At 51.0% G+C, this 15162-nt stretch overlaps 2 protein-coding genes across 2 annotated transcripts in view; one reads left to right on the top strand and one right to left on the bottom strand.

The window, feature by feature from the left end:
• Tmem255b (transmembrane protein 255B) overlaps nt 1-1494 on the top strand; it is a 33257-nt gene extending 31763 nt beyond the window's left edge. The window contains exon 9 of the mRNA XM_008848437.2: nt 205-1494. Within this exon, the coding sequence (XP_008846659.1) occupies nt 205-372 (168 nt within the window). The 3' untranslated portion in view covers nt 373-1494. The remainder of the gene's footprint in view (nt 1-204) is intronic.
• A 3734-nt stretch (nt 1495-5228) lies between these two features.
• The window catches only part of Gas6 (growth arrest specific 6), a 28548-nt gene continuing 18614 nt past the window's right edge, over nt 5229-15162 (bottom strand). The window contains exons 10-15 of the mRNA XM_008848438.2: nt 14805-14994; nt 11560-11724; nt 10398-10566; nt 8287-8459; nt 6538-6766; nt 5229-5744 (exon numbers count right to left, since the gene is read on the bottom strand). Coding sequence (XP_008846660.1) covers nt 5590-5744; nt 6538-6766; nt 8287-8459; nt 10398-10566; nt 11560-11724; nt 14805-14994 — 1081 coding nt within the window. The 3' untranslated portion in view covers nt 5229-5589. The remainder of the gene's footprint in view (nt 5745-6537; nt 6767-8286; nt 8460-10397; nt 10567-11559; nt 11725-14804; nt 14995-15162) is intronic.

Genomic DNA, 15162 nt, shown 5'->3' on the forward strand with positions numbered 1-15162 from the left:
CCAGCAGCTTTAGAAGTTGAGTTTGTGCCAACAAGGTTCCAACTGGGCTGACATTTGTCCTTCCTGCCAACCCCTCTTGGGGGCTGGTGAGGCAGGAGACCCGGGTCTGGGAGGGTGCTGTGCCAAGCTGGTCCTGGCATGTATTCTGGACAGTGTATAGCTGAATCCCACCTGCTGACCCAGGATGCCTCTGTTTACTTACAGCCCTCCAGTGCCCTGCCAGCTTCGTCCTCTGCTGACCTCGCTCTGCCTGAAGACACACAGTCTCCTTCCCAGTGCAGCTCCAGCCATGGGCATCCTCCCAACACCCCCTCACTCTGCACACCAGCTTACTTTCTCCCAGGGGAGAAGCCTCCTCCTTATGCGCCCTGACATGGAGGCAGTAGACTGAAAAGTAACTTGGTTTGGGGTTGTCAAAAATAAAATAAAAACAGCAAAGCCAGGGGTGGAAGCAGAGCCAGCTGACGGTGGTCCCATGGCACCTCTGCTGCCTGCCTCTCCCCCTGTGAAGACCAACAGCAAACTCTGCTAGGTCCCAGCCACATCACCCAGATGAGCTGCTCTGTGCCTGCCATTGCTCATGGCCCAGCTTCATCCCCACCATCCTCTTGGTCAGTTATTAGTTGCTATTATCCTGCAAAAGGGACAGCCAGGCATTTATGTGAGGATTATTCCTTCAGGAAATGCATTACAGATTGACAGACTTCTGTGCGCATGCCCCCAAGAAGGGATGGCCCCATCCCCTGAGTTGTGCTCTCCTGACATTTACTTGAAGGAAAACAAGCTTTGTGCAGGTACCCAAACTGCTTCTAGAGGCCTGAGAGCACTGCCTCCATGCAAACTTTGCCTTGTGTTATATTTTCCACCATGAAACATAAACCGCCACCTACCTGCCAGAGGCCCTGCATCTGAGCATGTACCAGTGGTACCCTCCTGATGTCAGAGTGCCCACCTGTGCCCCAGCAGCCTAGAACCTACCTGCCTGCTGAGGAAGCAACAGTGGGCCTCTAGCCTCTGCTCTGAGTGGAATGGTGGCAAGGATGGTCCTAGGGTCCTTCAGCTCAAGTCTAGGGACAATGTGTCCATAGTAGACTGAGGGCCTATCATGTGCCTGTGTCTGCCAGACATGCTTGACAGTGAACACTCTCAGGAATGGTCAGATCCTAGGTGGATAGGAAGGAGACCCTGAAGGAGCTCAGTGAGGGGTTGGATATGCCTCACCTCAGAAATCTTGGGGTGCAGGGGAAGACCGACATCTTTGGGAGGACAGGTCCCTAGAGGCTTTCCAGGCCTCTCCAACCTGGAGAGGCATCACGGGAGCAGAGTGTGTGTGGGGGGTCATCTGGCTAACCTCGGTCCTTCCTCTTCCCCCAAGTCGTTTTCCCTTCAACCTTCCCAGTCCCTATGAACCCTCATAGGAGTTTACAAATCTCTCACTCCCTTCTCCCTGTGGTGCTCTGTACATGTAATAAACTTGTGCACTTCTCCCCTGTTGATTTGTGGTTGCTGGCTTATTCTGTGGTGTGGGTACTAGGGCCTAGCCTCCCTTCTCTGTAAGGTCAGGGGTGGAGGTCCAACGTGTGAAGATGAGACTGCTGTGCCCCCTGCTGGTCAGGACTACCTCATCCAGCAAAAGAGCTCACAAGGCAGGCTCCCACGTGGGTTTTCTAAACAGAGGGAGTTCTGTATGAAGGCCCACAACGTGTGCTCACACAGGAAGATGACAGACCTGTCCATGGAGAACACGTGCTACCAAGCTGGGAGATAATCACTGGTCCCTGAAGGACTGAGATGGCCACTGGCCTGCTACTCGCTATCAACATTTTGTTAAATTTGGCCTTGTAGCCTGAGAACAAAAGGCTCTTGGTTTTACCTTGGTGCCATCTGGCCTTGGGCCCAGCACAGCTTGGCCTCCGTACAACCTCCAGGAGACCAGCCTCCTCATGGCCCTGAATCAATATCAGATAAGATTCTGTGTATTTACATGTTCCCCATGGGAAACACTAGGATATTCCCTGTCTCACAGGACCACAAGTTTCAGAGAAATTTGGAAAAGTTTTTTCAGAATTACACTTGGATGCAGCAGTCAAAGATCTTTTTTGGACCTTGGAGGGCCTTGGATACTGCTCCTTGACTGCATCAGGGGTCAGGAGTCACTTGGCCCTGCCCCTGCCTTGCATCTATCCAGGGTGCACAGTTAAGCAGTTCTCACAAGGGACACAGTATGGACATGGCCACAGTGCTGGCTGTGGAAAAAGGCATCCCATGCAGTGAAGGCAAGATCCCATTCCTTGTGGAAGTGAGGTTCAGGATGCTGAGGATGACCAGGGGCACTGAGACATGACCTTGGCAAAGAAACACAGCCAGGCTGCTTCTTCCAGGCTGGGACAAAGGATCTTCATCAGTGTAGCAACAACACAGTGAAGAGCCAGGCTCTGGAAGCTGCTGGAACAAAGCTGGGATTCCAGAGCATCAGGGCCTCAGTGGTGCAGAGCCCCATGGTCTCCTCCCTGTCTATTCTCATATTATGGCACACTACTAGTTTTGTATTCAATGGTCCTCTGTGTCATGGGCACATTGGGTTTTACCTCTGATATCCCTAAAGCTGGCCTCAGGGTCTCAGCAGAACAGCAAAACTAGCTGTAGAGGCATCACCCATCCGAAGCCAACCTGACCAAAATTCTCAAGAATCACCCTGCACACACCAGATGCCAGTGCAAGTCAGACGCATGTGGGGCTGGATGAGGCAGAGTCAGAGAGCTGCTCTAGACTGTTTCCCCCCAGCACTCTTGAAGCCTAGCCTTGACCCCACACTTGGTGTTTTAATCTTGCCTACAGCCAAGAACTATTAAGAAATATTGAACTCCAAGGTCAACATTTTTGTTCATGGCCACAAAAATGTCTTTCTCTCTCACCCCAGTCATGGAGAATGTGAGTTCCCACACCCCAGTCTCTAGAGCAGCCTCCACCCTGACACTAGCCTGCAGTGTGGGCAGATGCCCTGACTGTGTTCTTGCCTTTGTGTGCACAGGGCTGGGAGGCCAGATGGAGCACTCACGCTCAGTGACTGCTGGTTCATCCCTTGATGATTATGTCTCTTTGTTGCTTGAGGGCCTGCTCCATGTTTGGCTTTTACTCTGGTTGGTGAGTTTCAAATGTGGCCATCCATTCTGTCACTGAATCTATCAGTTGTATCTCTTTTTGGATTGACAATAGATGGGGCTATTTCTAGGTCTGTGCTATGGCAGCAGCTGATTACTCACATGGGTGTGCATGGGCATACATATGGTGAGCCGCGCCCCATTGAGGAGAGGCACTGGCTTTGGAGGCTGAGATCTTCTGCCTTACCAGATCAGGATGACTGTGGCGGGACCCTACTTGTGATATCGCTCTGCTTCTCAAGACCTGGTATCAGACTGGTAATGGATGATGTCAGCCTGTGGGCAGGCCTGTCTGTGCATATTCCTTGTTAAACAGCAGAGAGCCATTGCAGCAGCTACATTCTCTGTTCTACAGGGTCTGCTTGGGTCTCTCGCTTGCTTTTCTCTTGGGTGGTCATTCTACCTGGTAGATTTGTAGGAAGTCATTGTCTATTCTGGACATGAGGCTTTTGATCCTGTGTAATGCAAATCTTCCTGTTGGAGCACATAGCCTTCCTTCATTTAAATACATGATCTGTGTAGGCTTTATATATTTTGGGAAATAAGAGTCAAATGGTCTTCTGCCCTCAAGCAGTGGTTTCTAAAGGGTGACTTTGCTGTAAGTACCTTTGGAAAAATCTGGAGACATTTTTCTTTGTCAGAGTATGTGTCTATGAGAGGGTACAATGGAGCCTGCTGGGGGGAGGATGGGATGCTGTTAAAGGTCCTATATGTGCATGAGAGTCCCCCAAAGAACACAACCTTGAGGGCATGCTGAAAACAAGTGGCAAAACTCTTCCTGAAAAGAAAAGAAGAAACTTTGAAATCAACTCAGATCATCAAAGTCAGCCATAAAATCCATTCTACCTCCTTCTTCCTCCACCAAGCAGTTGCTACCATCCCTCCTCAAATTGTTGTGGTTCCTCTCAGAGCTCAGTAGTTTGGCCATCTGGACCCAGGGAGCAAGGAGTCCAGGCTGGGCTGGCAGACACGTCATGCCTTTGTTTGGCAGAAGACCTGGTGCCAGGCAAGGCTGAAGATGCAACAGCAGGAAGGAGAGGTTTCTATGCGCTCCCCAAACGTTGCCTCTCCAAGGCGAGTAGGTAACGCCAGAGATGTAGCTGTCCCCTGCGTGTCTGTGTGGCCTAGGCCAGAGCCAGCATTTGTCTTCCTCTGTTCTTGGCCTTATGACCTTCTGGAGAGAATTGGGGCTGACTGGAGGGCATTCCATGAGAACATTCTGTAAGAACATTCCAGAGCTGCTTCCAAAGCAAAGAAAACCCACTAAAGGCCTAAGGGATGCTGCATCACCAGTTGGAGGCAGATCTGGCCCCTCAAAGGCTGTGAGCTCCTGGGGCTGCCTGAGGACAAACAAGCAGTGAGGGATCCCCAGGGTCCTGGGCAGGTCTGCATCCACCACCTTCTTGGAGCTGTGCTCAACAGTGCTACCCCGTTCTAATCTTCAGCAGGGCTAACAGGCTTCTGGGGTCAAAGAGTCAATGGCTCCTCCATCTCCTCTATCACAAGGAAACCATGGCTCAGAGATATCGAGCAAGCTGCCGTGTTCCTGGGTCTCCTACTGTTGGCAAGTGTAGCTCTCACAGCTCTGCTCGTGGCCGTGAAAGAGAAGACCAGGCTTTTCCTTTTAAATGGAACCGGAGTAGCCAAAAGAGGTGACTGGCAAGTCCAGAGAGATGGGGAGAGTCTATGCAGGTGCCAACTTCATGCCGACAACTCGTAGGCACAGTTTTAATAGGGGTTCTATGTGTGGGGGTGATGGCATAGCCAGGCAGGCCTTCATCTCCATTTGTAGTATAAACTGATGCTCTGCAGCTCACTGGTGAACCTTGGCCTCAGTCCCTGCCATCAGCCTTGTGAGGACAGGCCCCCAGGGCAGTCCACAGCTACCTGGCCTGGGACTCAGGGTAGCTTCAGGAAAGGCCCAACAAGAAGCAGAAGAGGCTGTATTTTGGAGCAGAGACCTTCTTTGGGTATGGGCCTGTGGCACTGCAGACCTCAATGCCCATTTAACCTGAAAACAGCTAGGTGTTGGAAAACCTCCCAGATCAGAAAATGGCCAACACAGGGTTAAAAAGGGTTTTGTAAATATTTTATTGTCCATATTTTAGAATCAGAAAGAAGCATGTGGTAATAAAAATAATAGAGAATTATTTTTAAGTCCACTCTGCTGTGAGCTGCTGGCCGTCCCACCCATCCCCTTCTAGCCAGCTCACATTGGGCCAAGTGGCTGAGTGAGAAGCCCCTGACCTAATACCAGTCTCACTATGTACAGATATGTTACAAGACAAAGAGAGATCTCAAAGGAAACAGCCACAAGGGTGGCAGCCCACCTGCTCCAGGAGCTGGTTCTGGGTGTCCATGCCTCTGCCTCCCTCTGTGTGGAGGAAGGTGTAGAGGCTCTTGATCATGGGTGCTGGAGCAGCTTGGTCTAGGGTGTGATGTGTTCCACAGGTGGGCAGGAGTGTGAGGTGATGTCACTGTGCTTATATGAAGCCTCATCCAGGTCCAAGATCTTCTGGTTCACCTCCAGTGTCATACAACCTCGGTAGAACGCCGTGACGGGTGCAGAAGTCACTGGCACATCTGAGCAGTGGGAGACCAAACACTAAACAGGCTGAGATCTGCCAGGGAGCTCCACCCGGCACCCTCTGCGTTGCTTGTGGCTAGCCCTGCCTACATTCCTGGCAAGGCATTTATTCCTCTCCACATTACCACCCAGACCTGTAATGGCATGAAGCCTCTTCACCCGCGCCCCCTACCCCCAGGCATGCATGCAAGATGGTCAGTCCAATAAGGGGTATCCTATCATCCTGTAAGTTGCTAGGCTTCTGGGCCTCTGGCTCTCAGACTCCTTGAAGCCTTATTGGATAAAATTATTGGCCGTCAGGGCAGAAAGTCTGCTTTTTGTTCTAAGTAGAGACCTGTGCATAGACTTGGGCCTCTCCATACCTTCAGCTCAGGCCACAGGCAACGATGTTCTAGTTCTACCCCTGGGCCTGTGTAAGCAAACAGCATGCTGCTGGCTGCCTCTGCTGGCTTCCCTTGATGGAGGTAGGAGGGGCTGGCAGCCACTCTGTCAGCCTCTAAGACTGCAGATGCCTGGAACAACTCAGGCACCCAACTCTCACATCACCTGGAGTCCACCAATCCCTGCCCCCATCAGCCTCTGTTTGCTGGGCTCCCAGATAACACTCCTCAATGAGTGACTCTGGATCAATTCTTGCTTGGAGGCAGGATTTAGGCAGCACAGAGGCCAGTGAATAAGGTCCACCTGCATTTCCAGTTCCTCTAATCAGAGTCCTTTCTTACAGTCAGCATCACAGCCCATGTGTGAAACAAGGGATGTCTACTGTAGAATCAGTACAGGGAGCCCTACCTGGCAGGCCCCCAATGAAGGTGAGTACAGAGCCTTGCAGATGTGTTTCAAGGAAGGCCAGCCTCTCCTGCAGCTGGGCAGCGCTCACTTCACTCTGGCCCTTGGTGCCATCCACCTCCAGTGTGGCCTCGCCCTCTCTCACAGAGACAGTGACCACATGCTCCTGGCTATCGCACACCTTGATCTCCATCAGTGCCAGAGCAACATCCTCGACTGCTAGGATTACCAGCTGCAGGAGACACCAGAGCAGTGATCAGGTGACAGAGAAGTATAGCGCTTACACAGGGGTCAGCATATCCCATTAAAGGCCTAGCCAACCCTCCTCTGGTCTTCACAGGCTGGCTACCCCCACACTAGCCCCTTCTTAGGGGTAGGGTAATCCTACAGCCCTAGGTACGAGGAAGCCCAGGAACCATGGGGGCCTTTTCCATACTGGGACTCAGATTCTTTGCATGTAAAGCATATATAGCTGGGAGGAAATAGAGGGAGATGACACAGCAAAGTCCCTGGACAGCTGTGGGGACTTGGGCTATCCCTACTCATCCAGGGGGTCACACCCAGCCTGAGCTGGCTTCTCAAAATGGCTGTAACAGGATGCAGGACATTCTGTCAGCTGCAACCTTGTAGTACCAGCACTGGAAAGGAGCACACCTCACCCTCCACCCCTCCTTTTCCCTTGGGTGAACAGCCTTTGCTCTTGGCTATTTATCCCTGATGCTGGGGATGGGTCTGGGTGCTTGACAGCATGTCGCCTGGTCCCCTTGGTGGTATGCATCATGCAAAACAACCCTGTTACTGTCTAGTCCAAGTATCCAGAAGGGCTCTATGGCCTGATCAGATTGGGATAGAAACCCTATGGTTTGACCTACACTCTCCTCTTTGGGACACAGAGGAGAGAGGAAGACCTCATTTAATAGCTTCCTGTTCCATAAGAAAACAGTGGAAGTCAGTGGCTCAAGAGGACTGACCTGACCTGGGGAGCCAATGGACATGGCAGGAGCTGTGTATGAGGGAACCAAGGATTTGCCCAGTATTGCCAAGATGGTGTGCCATGTTAGCAGGCCTGACTTTGAAAGAAACTTGAAATTTCAGTTTGGTAGTGACACCACCAGACTCTCATATGAGTCACAGCTCTGACTGGGACAGCCTACACCTGAGGTCCAGAGAGCTCATTGTGAAGTTTCAGACCCTGGCTGCACCACCAGCCACCTTGGCCAGCACTGGTTTTGCTTCAAAGTTGTTCTCAGATGATTACATGGCAGCCTTGTCTCCAAAGCCAGGGAATGCTACCCAGCTGTGTGTGCTCAGACGTGGGTAGAGACTTTGGGGCTGGGAAAACTCCCTCCAAGATAGGGAAAGTTCAACAACTCAACATCCTAGAGAGTGGGGTAGACCTCAGGACCTCCCCTTGCTGGTTATGTTGAGGTGACGCTGAAGCACAGGGATAGAATAGGGATCTCACAGGGTTTGCACAGACGTCAGAAATGTTGCACAGGGGTGGGTGTCCTAGCCAAAGCTGGCCTCATATGCTGGCCATTCCTGTGGTTCCATTCAGCCCTACCTGTTTTTTCAAACTTTTAATTTTTATTTATTATTTTTATTTTATGTGTATGAGTGTATTGCCTACATGTATATAAGTGAACCTGTATCATGCAATGCCCAAGGTGGGACAGTTGTTAGCCACCATATGGGTGCTGAGAATCGAACCCAAGTGCTCTTAACCGCTGAGCCATCTCTCCAGTCTCCCACCTGTTTCTTGAGTTTCTTTGTGGAGTGGTAGTCAACCAGGGCCACAGAGAGGGGAACAGCATGGTTGTCACCCACTAGTGCTAGCAGCACCCCTGTGTCAGTGGCAGGGCGAATTCGAGCCACGACTTCTACTTCCCAGGTGGTTTCAGTCCCGACGTCCTGCGATGTTCGGGCTGCAATGAAAGCGGCACATTATAAGACAATACAAATGGCGGAAAGGTGAGTGTGAGCACAATGAGTACCAGCCAAGACCGGAGTGCCATGAGGGACAGTTCTGCATGGAACAGCTCTCCATGGGACAACTCTGCACCTGCTCTGGGAAGGGAACTCGTGGCAAGTGGGCAAGTGAGGAGCATACAACAAGCCTGTACTTTTAGGACCTGCCAGTGTTTCAACAGACAGCCTGAAGCAGGAAGGTGACAGATCGCCAATGCTGTGCTCAGCCTGTCAGCCCTGGGAACTTGGACATGCCTGAGGATGGCTGCTCCCCCACAAGGACAGCATCAATGGCCACCCACCTCCTCTTGTTCCCACTTCCCCTCCCTGCAGAGTTCATGTTCAGCACCTTCCACAGTGCATGTTGTGACCGCTGTGCTAACCTCCCTTCTGCCAGTGCCAGGTGATTCTGCACAGTAGAAATTGATTGAAGAGTTTAGGAGACTATGAGAATGGGAACAGATCCTGTGGTCTCTCCAGAAGTCCCCAGACATAACTGTGCTCTACATTCCAAAGCCTCACAGAGTGAATCACTCCCACACCATACTTGTAGGGGCCTTGTGTCTATGATGTAGCTCGCTAACACTTCATGTCACCTGCAGCTTAGGGTATACAGCCTGTATTCCACACCATGTGCGGGTTCTCCATTGATTACAAGGCCCGAAGAAAACCTCAGTCTTGGTTTTTAAGTCTTTACCTTACTAAGAGCTCCACAGTGTGGAAGGAGCTGCAGGCAGAGGGATTGAATCAAGGTTGGTGCAGACTTGGTCTGCCTCACTGCTCTCTGCAATGGGCGGGCTCCCAGTTTTCCACCCACAAGTGCCTCAAGTCAAGTCCTCTATGTATGGTCCCTAGCTGATGTCCACAGGGGTCAGTTCTAAGTAGTTTATTGAGTAAATGAGTATGGATTGCAAAAAGTAGGAAAAACACTTTGTGAAGGATGAGGCAAGTGCACCCTTCCATGCAGGTCCCTTGGCGGATGCGCCACAAGAACACCAGGCTTTACCTCCCTGGTAAGTTTTCTCAGCATGGTGACTCACTAGGCAATATAACTCCCTCTCAGACCCTGAGGCGCAGGGGCCCAAAATCACTCTCAGTGACCGTCATAGGTTAAGAAATTATAGGCTCTGTTCAAAGGAACCTGGGGCCTATGGGCCTGACCCTCTGCCTCTTGGCCATCCCTGGACCCTTAACTGACTTTAGCACAGTGAGACTGGTGGATTCAGGTTCCAGGACCAGCATGTCCACTCCCCAAAGAGGCAGCCCTCATGCACCGCGCCCCCCCCCACCGCCTCCTCTGCTAGGTCCTGTCCTTTTGAGGGCACCAGCAAGACACCACTTCCCCCAGGCTTCTTTCTGATTTCTCTCCTTGTGGAACTGCCATAGGGCCCATTTCAAGGGTGCTAAAGGCTGGCTTTACCTGTCTTAATGCTTCATCCCCACTTCCTCCTCTGAACTTTCTCTGCTTTCCACACCTGAGGTCAACAGCACCTGTGCAGCCACACCTGTCCCTCATGAAGTCACTGGCAAATGCAGGTTGGGCATCTTTCTGAGCACTGTTGCATGTACTCAGACATGTCCAAGCTTGGCCTCTCAGACTTTCTGCCAGGTACCCCCCACCCCAGGCCTGCTCGTCTGACCAGTCTGTCCCTTTCTGGCTATTAGACTATGTCTCCATCAGTTCCTCTTCTATGGCTAGCTCTATAGGGAATCCAGATGGTTGTACTGGGATCTGGGCCTCACCCATCCCATTGAACCCTGCCTCAGCCTGTAGGCACCAGCTGATCCCAGGACTCATAGAGATAGGAGCTGTTTGTCTGGATGGATGCTCACACGTCAGCACATACCTGGCTAGAAGTCCCATCAGAGCTATCCCCAGGGCAACACCCACTTACTATAGCTGAGACTGTAGAAGGCAAACGCGTTCCCCGGGAAGAAGGCCCCCCTCTCTGTCACAGAGAAGCACTGCATTTTCGTATTTGCCTTCACCGTTTCCTGGATGGCACTATCTTCCCCATTTAGCCAATTCCAGCTCCTCATACACCCATCCAGGCGAGGATTAATCTGGAAAGACAAATTAAATCTGGTGGCTTCCTGAGCCAGGACACGATGAGTGGGGAAGAGGCCACAAGTCTGGCACCACTGGACCTGATGGGCTTAGGTGTGTGGAAATCTCTACTTGAATGAGTAGATACTACAGAGGGAGGTTATTTCACAAAAGTGCACTTCACTTTTCAAAACCTTTCAGGACACCTGGATCCATGCAGGATGAAAATAACATACATGACACTGGGGCAGCCATCTGTTCTGTCTGCCTGGTTTCCCCACAGTGGTCAGAGGAGCAGGGCATCTACTACCTGATTACATAGGTGGGGAGCACTTTACTGTGATTGTGCCTTCCCTTCACCTTGGAAGCATGTCTAGAAAAGTCAGCCCAGAGGCTAAGGATGCATGTTCTCGCTTGGCCACATACGTGCTGTGTGGTTCTAAGCAAATCAGGTCACTCTGGTTTTATGTGTTACAGAACTGCAACAATATGTTTGGTGTCATCCCCTGGAGACCCCTCGAATGGTGGTTGTGTCACTCCATCAGATGCTAAACTGGTTTTCCATCTGGAATAGATGTTGCTATCCCAAAAGCAAGGGTTCTGACCACTGGGATCAGAGAGGTAGGGACAGAGACAGCGGCCAAGATGTGAAGGCGAGGCTTAGGGTCAGGCAGGACTTTGAAAAACTACCCCCTAAAAGTCCTCCTATTAGAGCTTTTCCACCTATGGAAATCTTGGTAAGGATAATAACCCAAAATGCTTTTGAGAATTGTCCAAAAAGTTTATTATTCTTTTGGTTAAAAAGTAATTTGTTTCATCTTTACCACAAAATAGACTACTATCAAGTTAGATGAAAACTTAAATGGGTATCATGAAGAGACTGCCAGCAAGGGACCCTCTGCCTCCTCACCATTGACAGATGTGTGCTCAGCTTAAGGCCAAACCCCTCCAGGCATGGCCAGGCCTGAGCTTGATACATTCTCCGCCCATGGTTAGGGATGGACACTTACAGGCTGGACAAGGTCGTTCTCCTTGAAGGGAATGCCACCCACAGTGAGATTCAGGTGATATAGGCCTCTCTCCAGCTGGAACAGCTCTCCAGCTACTGCGATCTTCATCACAGCATCTTTATTGACCTTGATCACAAGGTTGCGTTCCAGCTCCTCCACAGAGATCTGAAGGGGGTTAGGCAGTAAAGTCAGGTAGATGGCCATTTCTGCAGGACCCCAGAGCATGTCATCTATGTCAGGTACAACAGACCTCAGGGGCCCATCCCATGTCCTCTGTGTCCAGGAACCTGAGTTCATGAGACCATGTCCATGTCACCTAGCCCAGGAACACCTGACCTTACAGGACCACACCCACATCACCTGTGTCCGGGAAGAGCCTGACCTCTCAAGACCATGCTCACGCTCACCTGTGCTAGTCCTCCCTACTTTCTTGTTCACAGTCACTGCTATGACTGTCCTTGTGAGATCATAGGTCAGAACTCTGAAAGTGGAGACAAGGTCCATTGTATGCAAAGCGTAAGCCTCTCCCACACAGTTGGGATAAAACAAAAAAACCCTCCAATTTGTTACAGAAGACTTCCATAGAAAGGTCCCATTGCTGCTTATGCTGGTTTAAAGGAACCAGAGAGCTATGTCTGATGTGGCGTGAGCTCAGCTGTCTTTGGTGGCTGCTTTCAAACAGGCTTAGAACTTTAATTCTAATCCACCCTGTGCTGGGCAAAGTGACATGAGAGAACTCATTCTCTCTTTTGAGTAAGCTGTTCTCCATGCCTGAGGCCTTGGGCACTGCAGAGAGCAAGGAGTACAATTCTCTGTGGCTTGTGTGGCTGTGTGGGGGAACTTCCAGGCTACAGGTGGAATTTGACCCCAGCTGAATGCTGGGCCATAGCCAGAATGAAGTCTCACACGAACTCCATGTTTGAATTCTTCTTACCATATGTGACACAATCTCAGTCTCAGTAACAGCCCAGTGGAGCTTTACAGACCTAACAGTTACACCCCAGGCTCCGTGTCCTTGACCACAGACCACAGCACAAAGGGTGCCATGACCCTCACAGGCCACATTTTGAACACTGGCATGGCCCTGGCTTCTTTGTAGACTTACTACCAAGCTAAAAGTTTCTGATTAAATAAGTTCCTTTTTTTTCAGTTTTGACCCTAGCAAGTGAGACTGCATGGGAGGAAGGCATCAGCCTGGGCTGGACATAGGCTGTATGTAGGTCTCAATGCTGCAGGCCCTGGGCTGGTTTCATCAGAGATGGCAATGGGTCCTCTGCTGCCTAGCAGGAGGACGAGGCCTGGGACCAGGAGCAAAAAGTATAATACCTGACTGCCCCTCACCCAGTGTCATGTTGACACTGAGTCAATGCCCAGCAGTGGTCAGATGCCCCTAGGATACCATGAAACAGCCTCTCATAGCAGGGAATCCCATTCGAGAAGACTTTCATCCCTTCAGAGGGTAATGCAATACTCGCTGTGCCCAAGGTGACCAAGTGTACATGGTGTCCTGGTGGTATACACTGTGCTCAGTACGAGAGAGGTACTTACTGAAGGCATGGTCTTTGTTATAGGAGAAACCACTTAAGAGGTTAATTAACTTGCTCACAACTGAGGTGTCAGGTGGTCAACCATCCAGGACAGATCCCAGCCCAGCCTGTACTCCTGGCCTGGAAAGCCCATCTAGTCACCACAGCTGACTGCAGCTAGGTACCCACTATAGTTCAAGGGAGGTGAAACAGTTCTTGTGAGAGAAGAGCCATTACTTCTCCACCTTCCCACAGTTTTCACTGGCTTATGGCTTTCTATAGAAGAAACCACAACACTCCTCAGTACAGCCTAGGCCTGAGCATCAGCTCACCCTGGGTTTCCCCTCAGTGTCTACTCAACCTCCTGCCTCTGTAGCCTACACAATCCCCCATCTCTGTGGCCTATACAACCTTCCTCCCCAACCCCACTCCCATGGCCTATACAACCTCCCTGCCATCCACAGGGAGCTCCAGGCCCTAATGTACCTCAAAGAACAGTTTCCTTTATACTTACACTCATCCCTGAGGTAACCCATCTCAATACCTCTGGACTCACCCTCAGCTCAGCCAAGAAGCTGCCTGCCTATATCACAGCTGTCCCTGCACTACTGCCTTGATCTCCCAGCCCTCACAGCTGACAGCAGAACTTAAAAAAAAATTTCTTAATAGCTAACAGTTAATTGAGAGTCTGACATGTAGCAATATTGATCAAGTAAATTCCTAGGAAAGTTCCCACACAGGAAAGCCTGTGAAGGTACACTAGGTATTATTCCTATCTTCTAGAATATTAAGTGTCCTTTTGGCCGAAGTAGAAACATCTATCAGAAAAGGAGAGTATGCCGTGCTGTGGATGGCTGGACAGAAGGTACTGGAAGGGACAAGACTGGTTTCCCTGGGCTCCCATACTATTATTGAACCATGGGTTCAAGGTGTGGCCCAGGCAGGACCATGTCACAGTGATTGCTCCTAGCCAGCAATCCTGCCTGGGCCCCTAACCCATGCTTGTCCCCATGGCTATGTGGAGGGCACCCTCCCTCTGGGCCTCTTCCTTCTTCATGGGCACCTCACTTTTCTGCTTTGCTCTAGGGAGGACCCCTTCCTGCTGCAGAGACCCTGGTCTCTCTAAATTAGGAAGAGGAACAGATGACACTTGGCTAGAGATGATAGACATCCACATTTGTCTGAAGAGTTGGACATGGGTTTTCCATTTTGTCTTTACCGCTAAAGGAAAAATGGTGTCTTTCTGTTTCTCTTCGAAACATTGCTTCCCAAGCCCATTTTACTGCCTGGGAAACAGGATGTGAGTCCAAAGTTGAGCAGCTACCACCTGAGTAGGAGGTCGCTATGTGTCATCACAACTCCAGTGACGGCAACAGCCAGAGTTGGGGGCAGAATCCTCTGTGGTCAGGGGACAGGCAGTGAGCCGGGTACTGGTGGCTCAGGTTAATGAGTGCTTTGAGCTGGGCTGTCCTTTGTGGTGTCCTGTAGTCCTTGGGCATCCTCCCCTTCTACAGCTGTTCTTGTGTTTCCTGGACTGATGCCACATGCCTTCACATGAGGCCCTTTTGGAGGAAGTCATGCTCAGTCACTGATGATGTGAAGAACAGCTCTGGGCTCCATGCTGGGCCCTGAGTATATAAACTAACTAGAGTAGACATCCTGCCCTTGGGCCACATTCACTGTCAAATGCTCAAAGGATAGCCTTGGCCCTCCACTCACCGTCTGCCACATGCCATGGTTGATGACTGGGCCACTGCTTGTGACACGCCCAACACCATTGTACCTCAGCTGCAGCTCAAGCCGTCCAGCCCTTAGACCCAAGATGATCCAGGTACTATCTGAACGGCCTCCAGCAAAGAAGAGGACCCCTTCGGGGTCAAAAGTTCGGAAGTCAAACTCAGCCACCAGCCTGTAAACAGACCCAAGAAACAAAGTGGGGCATAGAGCAAGGTGGTGCAGGGCTGCCCAGTCCCAGGGTTCCGGTGTGTCTTGGCCCCCCATGACACTTTCCAGAACATGGGAAGCTGGTTCACTCAGAGATCTGGGATTACTCTAGACTCCTGGAGAGCAGGAGGGC

Source organism: Nannospalax galili, unplaced genomic scaffold (assembly GCF_000622305.1).
Source record: "Nannospalax galili isolate Female #2095 unplaced genomic scaffold, S.galili_v1.0 scaffold744, whole genome shotgun sequence".
NCBI lineage: Eukaryota > Metazoa > Chordata > Mammalia > Rodentia > Spalacidae > Nannospalax > Nannospalax galili.